Source organism: Myotis daubentonii, chromosome 1, assembly GCF_963259705.1.
Source record: "Myotis daubentonii chromosome 1, mMyoDau2.1, whole genome shotgun sequence".
NCBI classification, from domain to species: Eukaryota; Metazoa; Chordata; class Mammalia; order Chiroptera; family Vespertilionidae; genus Myotis; species Myotis daubentonii.
Window position 1 is genome coordinate 27,147,565 of NC_081840.1, and position 14,514 is coordinate 27,162,078.

Consider the following 14,514-nt stretch of genomic DNA (forward strand, 5'->3'; position numbering starts at 1 on the left):
CCTCCCATGAACCATTTCAAAGACTTTCCCGAAGAACACTCTGGCTCCCATTTCATTTGATCCTGCTTCACACATGTCTCTCTTTGGCAAACTGTCACTAGCAAAACAGGGCTCCTGACCAGGAAGTACTTCCTGGTGGTTGACTTCAGTGTTCCCTCTCTCATTTGACCCCAAGGCCGTAGTGCTATTACCCCTTGGTCCCTGCTGAAAACCCCCGAGTTCCTCTCCCTCTTGAGAATTATAGACATTTGTAGACTGGGCCCAATCCCTCTCAACTCTAGCCACTACCACCCGACTCACATAATATTTAGGCTTTCTTTAGCTAAACACCAAAGGTTTTGGGTGCTTCTAATCTTTTTCTATAAATTAGGCCTTTCATGGCATCTGAACAGTTGCTGGAAGTAAGTTGTTTGTATTGATATATGTCTGTGGCTTTGGAATCAAAAATGGAAAGGTCACCAGGATACTTGGACATTTTTATCTAAAACTCACTCCTAAGGGGCAGCAGTGTCCAAATCTAGGCTTTCATGGGAGGGGCTCTGACTTCTGCTCCAGGCACCACCACCTCTCACTCACTGTGTGGCTTTTGAGCAAGTCTCCTTCATGCTTTGGTGGTTTGAGGTGGACTAAGTGATTCATCATTTTAGGACATTTTAAAATGCTATAGAAATGCGAATGTTAACAATGTTGATCACAGTTGTTAATATTAACCTTGCAGTCACATGGTGACACTTTATGTTTTCAAAGCACTAATTATAGCCACCCTGCACCAGAGCCCTGAGAGGTGGACTTTTCAGGCGGCTCCACCCATACCCATTTGTACCTGGTCTGCCCACACCAGTGAATGTTTAGTTTGGGACTGGGCTGTGGAGGGCCTTGGAGCCCAAGTGTGGAGAGAGTTCTGCTAACTTGACCAACCCACCCCAAAGTCTGTGGTTAATGGATTACAAATTTGGGTAATGCTGGACAATAAATTACGACTACAATAATAAAGCTGAAAGTACACACAATTTAAGCAGAAACACCAGTGTTTTTTATCGGAAATGAAAGAAACCATTGATCATAGCAACTGTCTGAGATTAGCAGGGAGCCACATTTTCAAACATCCTGCAGTAAATCCAGAGCAGATCCAGCTGGAAAGCAAGAGTGGAAATAAAACTTGAAAATTCATACCATGCTTTGAAGTCGGCTTCTCTCACAACCATGAGTCCCTGGTTCGCCCCAACTGTTCTGGGCTGTTCCTCCTTGGTGAATTTATTTTAGAAGAGACACAAGCCACGTACTTGCATATACTCTTTCAAGTGGACTCCAGCTTTTTGCAAGGATGGTTTCTTGGGGAGAATGAATCCTAAAATACTTCCTCTTGCACATGAAATAAGTCATCAATTCAAGTGAAATAAAAAGGCTTCCTGTACAAAAATTAGAAACCACTCTTGGTTCTATTAAGTGCTGCCTTTTCTCTTGTGTTTTTTCCTCAACCCATCCATGCACTTTTCATTTTTAGGTTTTGTTTTGTTTTAAATATATTTTTATTGATTTCAGAGAGGAAGGGAGAGGAAGAGAGAGATAGAAACATCAACGATGAGAAAATCATTGATCAGCTGCCTCCTGCACGCCCCACACTGGGGATCGAGCCTGAAACCCAGGCATGTGCCCTGACCAGGAATTAAACCATGACCTCCTGGTTTATAGGTCGATGCTCAACCACTGAGCCATGCCAGCTGGGCCATTTTTAGTTTTTAAGTGCTATTATCTATCAAAAACTATGACTGAAGATAGAAGAATACTAACATGCCAGATGCTGGGAATGCCAGGATGGCAGCCTGATGATGCTTCCTTTCAACGAAGCCTCTGGGGTTGCTGAAGTGGGCTGTGTCGCCACACTGAAGTAATGCTATCTCATTAAATCATCAGGGGGTAAAGCTAGCAGCCTATGCTGAGCAGAGCTTTAGTCTTACACAGGCCCTGCTGTCACTGCATGTCCATCTCACCTACCAACTGTGCTTGTTGAACAGGGGTCCAGCCAGTCCTTCTGGTCCAATCTCAGGTGACTTCAGAATAAAATGTGGTGTCTTAGGGCAGCTGGACTGCTAGATCCTTTCTTTACTAATCACAAAGGGACATTCCCTGTGGCCAAGATCCAATCACTCTTAGTATCTTCGCTGACCACCAGGAAGAACTGGCAAGGGCATCTTAGAAACATGTCCTTGGCCAGAACAGTCACGATAACCTAGTCAGTTACCAACATAATAACCTAATCAATAGCCATCATGATAACCTAGTTAATAGCCAGCCACTGACCTCTGTAACAACCTAGATGCCTGAGTTTCTGTCAATGAAACGAAACACTGGAAAGAAAATACTTTCACTCACAGTGCCAGCTTGAGAACAAAGTAGATTATAAGAACAAAAATCCTGATATCTGCCCTTAGGTTCACAGTATAATTTTGATCGATTTGCATAAGTCTTGAAAGTTCCATTCTCACAACTGAATGAAATAACATTTGTGAAAGGCAGGCTAAAAATTGATAAGCACACGGTACGTATAGAAGTTATTTAACTAAATAGAGAAAATTCAACTTGTCCTCATCCTTCTCCAGGCACAGGAGTGACATTGGGAAAAGTCCTTGGCCTTCGGGGTCCACGTCTCCCTCTGCAGCTCTCCCACCTGGGAGCTGGATAACTCAACAGGGGAATGAAACCTCAATGAAGAGAATCATACAGTGGGCCCAAGCAGTGGACATGGGTCTACATAATCCAAGCAACAACCTAGCCACACATTTAATAAGGGAGAAAAAGCAACACAAAAACAAAGAACTCTCAACTTCACAAAGACTGGGAGGCAACAGCTGGTCCGGGGAGATTAAAGGAGCGTGAGAGAGCACCTCCCCTCTCCTGACTTCTCCTCCCCTACAGAGGTCCCTGAGCCAGCCGGCCTGTTTACAGCCCTGTGCAGATGACCTTGTTCCAGCCAAGATAGGGGTCCTTTTGATCTCAGCAGGGGGATGCTCTGGGCCTGCAGCTGGCAGATATTAATAGTAGGGATCACTGGGATAGAAGAGATCTCTCAGTTGGGCCAGGTCACTTGCATTCCCTGTTTTGTGTCAGAGCAGAAGGGACTTCATTTCCCGAACCAGCCCCTGCTGGGTACTTCTCTCAGGTCACCTAGGATCATTTTATCGCTGGCTGCCCAGTGGCCGCTGGTTCTCACCAACTATTTGCAAGGGAGTGCCTTTTAAGCAGTTCCCTCTGTTCTGCAGCTGAAATCCATTACAGGTCAGGGGGGACCTTGAGCTCCCTAATCAGGGTGTTTTCCACTTGCACTGGTTTGCACACACCTCTTGTGCACACGTTTGTGTGGAAGAAAGGCAGAGAGAGCAAGCGACGGACAAATAAGACCAGAGAGTTTACAGAGAAAGAGAGAGCAATAAGGAAAGGAGACTACTGAAGGCATGCCAAAGGTATCAATGCTAAGATTTCTGAAGATCTTTCCTATGATGCCTAATCTAGGACAACAAGTCATTCTTCCTAGTCTGAAAAATCAGGCTTTTCAATACCCATCACCTAGTGAATGCTCCTGATCTTTAGACCCACAGTATGATCGTCCAATGTTAGAGCTAGAAAAGACTTCTGGCAACCTTATACTCATCTCACTTGTCATTTAACAGAAAAAAACCGAGGCCAAAGTGATTAAAAGACCTGCTCAAGATCACCAAGCTAATGAAACCATGAATGCCTGAAACAACAACAAAGCCATTTATCCATACGAATCACAGTAACATTAAGGAACACAGTAATGCATTTAAATAGGTATAAATATTGTAAGAAACCTATTCATTTTAATTCACTGGTAAGGAATTTCTGTATAGACTTAAGGAAAAAATATTTCCATAGCCTCTTCACCTGCTCAGCTATGCAAGTAAAAGACCTAAAAAATGACCTAAAAAGACCTAAAAAAATGAATTGTTTCCATCCTCCCTCGGATTCCACAATAAGAAAAAGTTGTCTAAGAATGAGCTGGTAACCCTTCCTTTGCCACAAATACCACGTTACTGTTTTCTTGAAGCGGTTATACTGGCGCCCCAAAGCAATTTCCTTTGTTATCTGTTTCACGGACTCTTCTTTGTTTAAGATAAACCAGGAAGCCAATACAAAGCAAAGTACTCTTACTTACTGGTTTTCAAATAAAGAAACAAGATACTTTCTTTTCCTCAGAGTTGAATAAATGTGTGCAGTGTGTGTCTGTGGCGTGTGAAATATTACAACAATTTTTCAAGATACTCATAGGTGCCTTATGTGATTCTCATGGTTACTATTTTTACAAAGTATTAACTGGGGTATTCATTCAGAATTTACTTACTGCCTAAATGTGCCTAGAACTTTGCTAGTCGCTCAGGTACAGCATGGAGACAAAAAGAATACAAGATAGTCTGTGTCCTTAAAATATCTGCCAATCTAGTCGGGAAACCATGAAAAGTTTAATTAAATTTTCTAGACCTTTTCTTTGTACAGCTGAGCAGGTAGAGTGACCACAGAGGAGGAACAGAGAGTGAGAGCCATGCCTACTGGGACAGACGAGGAGGTTTTGTGGAAGAGGTGGTCTGTAACCCTCGAAGGAGTGGGAGGATCTGGGAAGAGAAGCAGAGGTAGAAGTGAAAAAGGGAAATGCTGTTCAAGATCGGGTGGGATGTCCCAGCAGAGGCCCCAGGGGAGGAGTGTGGGGGGTGGGGGTGGGAGGGAGGGAGGGAACGGTGAGCAGTAAGTCCACAGGCTTGGCATAGGAGCCAAGGAAATGTCAGTGCAGGCTGAACAGGAAGGAGAGACCAGACTGCGAAGTGTTAAGAAGTACTGACTTTATCTCGTGGTGTTTTGGAAACAGTTTCATGCAAAAGAAAAGAAAAATAACCTGATTTTTAGCAGTTGCTGATTTCCATGGTGTAAATACTTCCACTCTGGCTGACTTTCAGATGACAAATCACAAAGTCCTGAATATTTCAAAATCAGCATATTGATTTTAGCCCATTCTCAAAACACAGATTTCTCAGTGGGAAAGTGACAAAGAAAACACAGCCCAAGCAGTAAGTTCCACTTGATAGCGGCAGAATGGAAATGACAGTTTGCAGCTGGCAAGGCATATTGGAATTTTATTAAAATAATCCAATTATAAGTTGAATGAGTCAGCTGATCACAATTCAAATTGTAAAAAAAGAAGGAATGGGAGAGATATATTTGGAAGGAAGAACTACATGGACTTGATGGTGAAAAGAATATAAGGGGGGAAGGTTATAAAATGATTCAGGCTTCTAAGTCCAGGTGATGGGGGTGCGATAATGCATCACTGATGTGGAAGTAGGGTACCGAGTGCATTTTACTACTGCTTTAAATAAATAATTAGTTTTCACTCTAAGAAACACCACTGAGAAGCAGGGGTATAGTCCTTGTATTTGGGGGACCATAACCTGAGGCCAATCCATGGAAGATCACCTGGGCAGTCGGGAGCCTTGTGAGGCCTGGAAGTCCCACATAGTCCATCCCGAATAATTCTCAGAAAAAGGAAAGTGCAGAGGGACCTGGGACAGCTACGCACATACACACAGGCCCACAGCATTCTGCCCTGAAAGAGTACAACTAGCAGAACTCAGAAATGTCAAGTAAGAGCTTTGACTAAAACTAGAAACCACCCACTGGCTCAGAGGTGTGATTCCCCTGGCTATGTAAACTGGAGCTGGCCTGACCTTTGCTAGCATGGGAAGGTGGAGAAAATTTTGCAGATTTACCAGCACGGAGCATTTCTCTTAATCTTTCTGTAAAGCTGACAGGGAACGCCACATCCCCGGCACAGCACATTGGTGTTTGCTTTTACCAGGACTAAAAGCACCCGGCATGAGAAAAGGCTAAACTGCTGCGGGACCACTGACTGGTAAAGCAACCTTTCAGCATCAGTCTCAGAAAACAGTCAGTTAGCAGGTCACCAGCCCTCACACCAAGGGCCCAAAGCAACGGCAGAGGAGTGACCAGCCTCAAGGTGGAGGTGATGGAGGTCCATCCATTAAGATGACTCACTCGGGTGGAAATGGAAGCTCACTTACAGTAACAGAGCAAGAGACTCTCCAAATACAAGGGATCAGATGCCAGGAGAAGTGGCCAAGCCTACATCGCCGGGCTCTGGCTGGGTTCACTGGCCAGGGCCTGCGAGCTGATCTCTGGGCTCTCCCAGGAGCAGAGAGGTTGTGGGGCTGGAGGTCAGTGTCAAGTTTCAGCCCCTCTAGGACAGATCCCTTACCTTCAGACAGGGACAAGTCATCAGCTGGAGACACCAGGTCTGCCTGAGAAGCTAGGGCTCCACTCAGATGGGTTGTAATTTGATTCGTCAAGATAACCTGTGAACAGACAGGGAGAAGGTGGGGGAAAAGGGAGAAGAGAGAAGACCAAATTAATTATTAGAGCTCTCAAAAGGCAGACTGTGGCTTGGGGGGAGACTGATAAGTACACAGGTAGGAAAACCCCCTTGCTGACTTTCATCAGTTTTATCTGCAGGCCAGTGTGTCTGGCAAAGCCACAGGTCATTCACAACACAGGAAACAGGCTGTCTTTCAGAGCATAACCCATAATCAATTCTTCCTCAATGCTGAGGAAGTTGGGACTGAATGACAGAAGGCTAACCAGAAGATTAATACACCAGTGTACACATTTTATTAAACTTTCATTTTTAAGATTATATCCACAACCCTAGTTACTAGTGCTGAATAAAAGCAATAATTTAAAATTAGGGGACCTGTGGCTTCTTCCCTTGTTAAATCAAAAGTCAGAGTTTTATTTCCAAATTTATGAAATTAAAATAAGACTCATCCCTAAAGGAAGAACACTATTCTTTTGAATTAATTATAGTCTAACAAAAGACGTCCAGTCTCACTATTTATTTAAAACACAGACTAATATCATCCTACCCATGCAAAATATAGTTCATAACATTCAAAATTCCTAGAAAAGACTCTAAAATTACCTCATTCATGTGGTCCATGGCCATACTATATTTTTACACTTGGTTCAGTTAAAAAAAAAAGAAAGAAAGAAAACCTGTTGTTTTCCTTAAAAATTCTCACTTATAAAATTTACTCTATTGTTTAGAAACGAACAGGAAAAATGAGATACAGATTCTCTCCTGGAAAAGTTCGACATCACCAATAACTGATCGTTTCCCAAGGTTTGGACAGAAAGGAACCATGAGCGTCTTGGTCTGTCAGAGAAAATGGGCCTTCTGCAAAGGTTACTAGGCATTTAGTCCCTGAAATTTGCACCTAGCTGGGCTGTCTTGTTCTGTCCCGGGGTCAGTTATGGTTTTGTTATCTTCCTGATTTGAACAGAAATGAAAATCAATTCCATTCTTTATTGTTCAGCTTTTCAGCCACACCTCTGCTGCTGTCTCTTGAATGGCCAGTGACACGTTATAAATCCTATGCCAATGGCAGCTTAATTGAGGGCTGAGACGGGAGCATGATGGCAAGGTCAAGTGAAGAAACGAAGGCCTCTATTAGCAAAGACAAGCTCCCCAAGGTCTTTGTGTGTCAGCTAGGCTCATGGGTCTCCACTGCTTTACAGCGAAGCTCAGCTATTGCAGCATCCCACTGAGAACTTGCTAATCCTATCGCTCATACTCTTTTATGTTGCTACTTTTCATTTGGACCGGTAAGAGCCACATATGATATGTCTTCGATTAAAATGGCTGGAAATGGTCAAATAACAGTCTGCTCTTATAAGAAACAAATATTCATATTCGGGAGTATGAATTAGGGATTGTGATCATTTGTATCTTTATAATATAGGATATGGGCTTTGGAGTTCATTAAAACTGGGTTCAAATGCCGACTCTGGCCCTGTGAATCTTGGAAAAGGTACTTAAACCTTGGAGCTATGTTTGTTCATAGGTAAAAAAACATCCATCTTATAGAATTGTATTGAGAATTAAATGAGATAATCCATGTAAGGTACTTAATATAGTGTCTGTCACAGAGTAATTTTCAATAAATACAAGCCACTGTTGTCATTATTTCCTTCAGAATGAAATGATGCTGTATAGATGAGTGAGTTAGTATATTGCCTAAAACACTCCATCACAATTTTCTACAACAGGATACACTTCAGTACTTGATCATTTCTACCAATATGGGTTCTAAGTTTTATGTAATTAAAATAATTTGTGTAAAATTCTCAGTAAGAAAAGATGGTAATCATTTAAGCAAGACCAATAAGATCCTGACATTGGTCTGAAAATACCATGTGCTTTACCTACCAGTGAAATCTGTCTGTCCCAGTAAAAAGAACAATGAGGAACTTCTGAGAGATCTAAATATGTAAGTTCTATTTTTAAAGGGGTTCTTCCAAAAGATGGCTTGGTGATAATAAATAGTGCTCTAATGATATACTAAGTGTAATAAGATAAAAATTTATTGAATACCTACCTTGCAAAGCATGTCATCATATACAGAGGAAAAAATAAAGATGTAAAGGCACTGTATGTCTTCTTTAGAAACTTGTATGTTAAAAGATAAGGCATTTGCTAAAATATTCAGACCACTGTTTCTCACTTTTATTATTTCATGGGTCCTATAGTGGAAACTTGTACTGAGATATGGTTTTATTGCACATAACTACTAAAATGATTCCCTTCACAGTCTAAAACCATACTACTCTACACATGCACCTCAAAAGATAACCACTCTCAGTTCCACTCCCAGTGGAAAAGTAGATGGAAAAGAAAACATTTTCACTCCACAACGGCAAGAGAATAAGCTCCTAAGTGGTTTTGCTAATAATCCTCTCCATTTCATTATGCCTCCGAAATCCATATCACTGAAGGTACAAGCAACTGAACTCGGGGAGTTGCTAATCACACCATCTTACTGACTTGTGTTTTTCTAAATCTGAGTACAGCAAAACGACAGAATGGAAACATCTCCAAATAGTATCGATGGCAAATAATCACGACTTGGGCAGAAGCCAATAGATGTGCTGGCCTCTGAGGCAACCTGGACACTTGAAAACTACAGTCTTTAACTTACAAAATACTACTGCAAACTATCAACAGTCTTAACACTCTCTGGTTTCTGGCAACGAGTTCTGACTGACACTTTAAGGGGCTTTCCTGCTGCTTTGACACCCTTGGAAATACCAGAACCTCTCTTGCTTGGTACCAAGTTTGTGCAAGAGGAGTTTGCACAGTGATTAGGGTGAGGGCTTTGGAGTCAGACAGACCTGAGTTCAGATCCAGGGTTCTACCAATTACTAGCTGTGTGACATTGGGCAAGTTCATAGCCTCTCTGGGCATGATGATACTTAACTCACGGGGTTTCTAGGATTAAACTGGGTAATGTGTATAATGTCCTTTGCATGGGGCCTGGCCAATGGAAAATGCTTACTAAAAGTCAGCCCCATTGTGGCTTTAATTATTCTTTGCCGATCTGTACCTTGCCTGACCCCCTTATTGTACAGCATACAGCCCACTGCTGACAAAGGACAAATATTTGCTATTGATATATTCCAAAAGCAACAAAAATTTAATTGAAATTGCACCTGCCATTTTTTCCATTTCTCTAAAAGTATGGCTTATTGGAAACATACAACACCCTCCTCCACCCCTACCTCACACACACTACCACCTACGACAAATCGAAAGGCTAGAGTGGACTCTTGGACTAAGGGGAAAAAATATTATTTTAAATAGTTATGATTATGTCTGAATCCAAGAAGAGATGGGATCCAACTTAGTTTACTCCTCAGGAAGAAGAGTACATCCACCTACTGGGGTCAGTAAGAAGCCTGGTAAGTAGAGTAACAATTGTCTCCACTCAGCTTTCTGTGTGAGGGACCATTCACCCCAGGGCCTCCTTGCACTGCTCTCTTGGCTGTAGGATGCTGCAGGTACACTTCAATAGCAAAGAGCCCCCCATATCGTGCCACAGAGCCCTTGAATCTCATTTTCAGAATTCCCCTCCAAAGGCGAATGGGGGATGAGGGGGGACTTCTCCTTTCCAAGACCATGCCCCTGGATTCCAAGTTTTCCCTTCCATCTCCTAGGTTCTCTAAATGCATCCTACTCCACCCTTCTGTATTGAGCAGTATAACATCTATATTCAGTTTAGAACCATGAAGCTCTCTAAAGAAGAAATTTCAGAGTATAGATTCATAAATAACCAATATATGTATCATCAGCTAGAGAAAAGGAATGAAGAGACAGGAACCAGTTAAAGACCAAATGACCTAGTAAGGCAGATGGGTGGGTGGGAATGAATGACATTTTGGTCAGAAGGAAGAGGGATGAAAAACCAACCAACACACAAGCAGACAAAAATATGTGACTCATTTCTGCTAACTATCAAAAAGATAGCTTAAGAGAGCAAGTACGTGGAGAGAAGAGGGTAGGAGCAGAGTACACTGGTCAGCAGAACCATCAGCCCTGAGGGTCAGGGGCTGGTGAGCTAGAGTCTACTAACCGATGGAGCCTGATTCTCCACTAATCTCTGTGTCTAATGGGGACCCATCTTTCCTCAGCTATGCTATAGCCAGACTATATCTAGGCTATATCCACAACCTACTCACACTTCCTGCTCCTGGTCCAGCATACATTCTGCCTTATGGGGCCACTTATGTGTCTAGTCTGATCCATCCTACACTGAAGTATTTGGGAGTATCTTTGCTGGGGCCTCCATGAATAGCTATTTGGCATATTTAACCCTCTGTGGACAGGAGAGAAAATGGGACAGCCCTGGAGCAATCAGAGTGGGGGACGGCCAGGCCCAAAGGCCCAGCCTCTAAGGGAGGAAGCTCCTTTTATTCGACTTTTGGAAGGTGACAGAGAAGAGGGAGTTTGTGCTCAGCTGGGGGCAGAATAGGTTGGAATGGGCCACCTGGCCCTGTTTGCTCCACAGAAGAGATATTTATGGTAAGCAAGACAACTCAATGTTGACAAGGAAGATTTTTTTAAGGACCCACGAACATGTGTCCTCATTCCCCTTTCTGTGTAATCCACACCTTCCATAGCATGAACTAGAATCACTTGTCTGAGATCAATAATTAATAATCGCTCAGAATAGGGATGTGCAGGCCTCCCTGCCCACTCTCCCTCCTCAGGCAGCACTGGGCAGAGAGGGGGGAGAACTCCCAGCCCAGACCCATGGACAGGTGAGCTCTCCAGGCCTTGATGTCCACGTCTCGAAAACAAGGTCCAAGAACACACGAAAAGATCATCAAAATGCTACACGGTAACAAGCCCAATCTTAGGACAAGAGTCCTTCTGGACTCTGACACTCATAAATGCCCGTGAGTCAAACCGGGAAACAGCTTCAGCCTCTACAAAAGTGCCAAGCATTGGAGGCAATCCTAGTCGAATTCTGCCCATCTTTTTGGTGGATTTTCAGTGCCCTCGGATGCATGTGGCTTGTCACTCTCCAGGCCCACCGGAGGCTTGAAAACGAAAACTTTTCATGAACTCTTGTCTATGTGCAGCCCAGTTTTAGGGCTAGGCTAGAGGAATCACAAGGCAACCTCAGGCATCTCAGGGACATTTCTCTGCCCATAAAAACACCCGTTTCCTCCTCCCGCCCACTCCTTGCCAGAAATCTGCCACAATCTAACACAGAGAATCAGAGAAGTTTCAAAATCAGTTTGACTGGGCATGTGGGGCTAGATGCAGTGATTGTCCTGATACAGCTCCCAAGTAAACAGGCCGCCCGCTGCACAACCTGGGCAGCCAGAGGCAGCATCTGAAGGACAGACAGGGACCTCGGGGGCTGACTGCCCACAAACAGCCACCTGCCGCTAACCCTCGCGCTCCCTAAGTGACAGGGCTCTGCAGTTCCCGGACTCCGGAGGCATCGTTCATTTTCTCTCTTTTTGCATTAATAGTCTATCCGCTTAAAGTTCACTTTTGAACAATGTGACCTTGGGTATCTAAAATGATTCTGATCGACAGCTATGACCGTGACCTAGTCTTTCTATCCAAGCAGAGGCCACGGATAAGTCAGAAATCCTGAATTTTAATCCTGCTCCATTAAGGGTTGCTCAATGTCTTGCTTGTAAGGAGACAGAGGCCGGAATTTTCCTGTGAGAAACTGTTGAGGTTCATTGAGTCCTTTCATCACCAAGGCCTGAGAGAAAGGCCCTGGAGTGGTTTTCACCAAACTCTCCTCTTGCTTTCCAACCATGACGGTGTCATCCCCAACCCGTCTGCTGTGGTAGGAGCTGGAGAAAGAGGGAAGGGGGTGGGGGTGAGGAAGGGTGAGAGGCAGAGGGAGGAGGACAAGAAGAGTGGAAGGAAACCAGGGTATGTCCCCCCCAAAAGTGGATCTAGAGAGTCACCCTTGCAACTCCCCTGACAACTCCCTTCCCGTCACTTGCAGCTTTGAAAAGTGATCTCCAATACTGGTTGTGAGAAATCAGACCAAATATTTTGGGGTTTGAGCATCAGAAATCTGGTTTTACTATTCACGGGCTTAGTTTTGCCAAGCTCTGGGAAATTAGAAATCATTTCATTATGGGGAAAGTAATTCTTCATTAGCTTCAGCCCAGAGAATATCAACTGTCAGCTGGAGAATAAGGACCTGATAAGGTTCTAGGATTGCAGCCTGCTATTTCCATCGCGAAGGTCTGCGTGACGACTGTTTTCTGGGAAAGTCTGAAAGGCTGTGGGGGATTTTCCTTTTGAAATATTTGTGGTAAAAGGATCAAACTTCATTTTGGCTTGAAGAAGGCACTGCCGTGGGAGTTGGGAGCTGCCTTTTATTCCTGGCTCTGTCACTCACCTGCTGTGCAATGCTGCGAAATGCCCCTAGCCTCTCTGTGCCTAAAAGTGTTAAGTCCACAGAAAACGTGAAGAAAGTGAATGTGCGATGATTATCAATGTGGCAGGCTGCTATGAAAAAAAATGTTACCCATTTCAATTGGTCCTGGTGCTGTGCTTATCCATTATCTTTGATTCTAATCATCTCAGGCCTTAAGAAATGCTACACAGAACTAACTGGCAGTGGCACAGTTAGAGGGGGGGGGGGAAAGAGAAAGAATGAGGGAGAAATCTTCATAAAATTCACACCTCCTCTTATGGACCTGGAGGAAAAACACCCCTTTGGTAGGTTCCACTGTGCAATTCACAGGCACAGCTAGAGAAACCCTCTGCCCAGTACAGGTCCCTCAAGAAGACACTGACCCAGCACCAGGCAATGCAGATGGAGGAAGAGAATCCCCACAGCTTTGCACAGACTCAGTCACAAAGGGATGGATAATAACACCCCTCCCACCTCGTGTTAGCCATTGCCCAGGCCGCTGAGTTCAGAGGCAATGCACGGAGGTAGGACTGCACCTGCCATTTGGCTAACACAAACAGCAGAACGCTGTGGCGCGGCAGAGCAGCTTTCACCCCGGCCTACTTCTCCGCGGTGCACACGCAGGGGACGGAGTGGAAACCCTGGGCCAGCAACTACTGAGCCGGACGTAGGCGAGAAGTGCTCCTTCCACTGCGGGTAGGCTGTTCCAGCCCATGGGGCTGAGGTTAGCACGTGTTGGTTCCGGGGCTCAGGTGGAACGACAGTCGTAAGGAGGCCACAGACAGCGGGCTGGGGTGCTGTTTCCACCTTCACCCAACCCCGCGGCATCCTGTCGGGGCAGGAAATGGCTCGCACACTGGGGAGCTGCGCTGTGCGCTCACAGCAGCTTCAATGGCCTCAGCAACTGCGTGCAATGGCTCGGTCGGCGCGGACCGGAAAGGTCTCTGGCAGCCGGGACTTGGAGAGGAACAAGGCCAGCTGTCGGATGACTCTGAGGTTCAGGGACGTGGAAGAAACCGCCCTGCCATGGCCCCGTGCGTTTCCAGTGGCCCAGTCGGCTTTTACGTGGTTTGTTTGTCTCAGCCCACTCACTGGCTGCCCACTGAGCCCCACAGACAGGCAGGCGAGGTGAATTTCCAGCAGCCCCCTGAGTTTCTGCTGACCTTTTTAGGTGTTTTTGTCATTTGATGGTGCTTTCTATTCATGTGCACGCCTGGGCCCTGGGGATTCCCCTCCTTTTGATTTGTATGGAGGATTAGAAAGACACAGCTTTGTGATCAGTCCATCACAGACGGCTGCTATTAACTGATTTCCCCTCCTCAGACTCATTTGAAACCAAGAAAACAGTTCTGTTGAGTCACTTGCTCCCTGGGTGGTGAGGGGTTGTGTGAAAATACTGCTCTTGGGGGAGTCCAGCCTGATAAGACAGCGCTTTGCTGTTCTCCAGCCCCAGCCCAGCTGCACAGACCATGGCTTACAGTGGGGAGAAGCTGAAGCCTGGAGAGGCCTCTGGTCTCACCCCCCTTGGCGGGAAACATCCACAGGAGGCTGGTGACACTGGTCTGTGCCTCATATCTCTATGCTACCGAGGATCTCCAGACTCTGGAACTGAGGTGTGCAGCCAGTTCTGGCGTCAAATGGGAGCAAAGGTCACTCGCTATCTGTCCCAAAGGAGGTCAACCATCTGCCTAGGAACAAA

The 14,514-nt window shown here is 44.9% G+C and overlaps 1 protein-coding gene across 4 annotated transcripts in view; it reads right to left on the minus strand.

The window, feature by feature from the left end:
- Positions 1–14,514, minus strand: part of RAD51B (RAD51 paralog B) — a 611,763-nt gene that overhangs the window by 242,693 nt on the left and 354,556 nt on the right. For all 4 annotated transcript variants that reach the window (XM_059692581.1, XM_059692571.1, XM_059692589.1 and 1 more), the window contains exon 8: positions 6,284–6,380. In XM_059692581.1, coding sequence (XP_059548564.1) covers positions 6,284–6,380 — 97 coding nt within the window. The remainder of the gene's footprint in view (positions 1–6,283; positions 6,381–14,514) is intronic.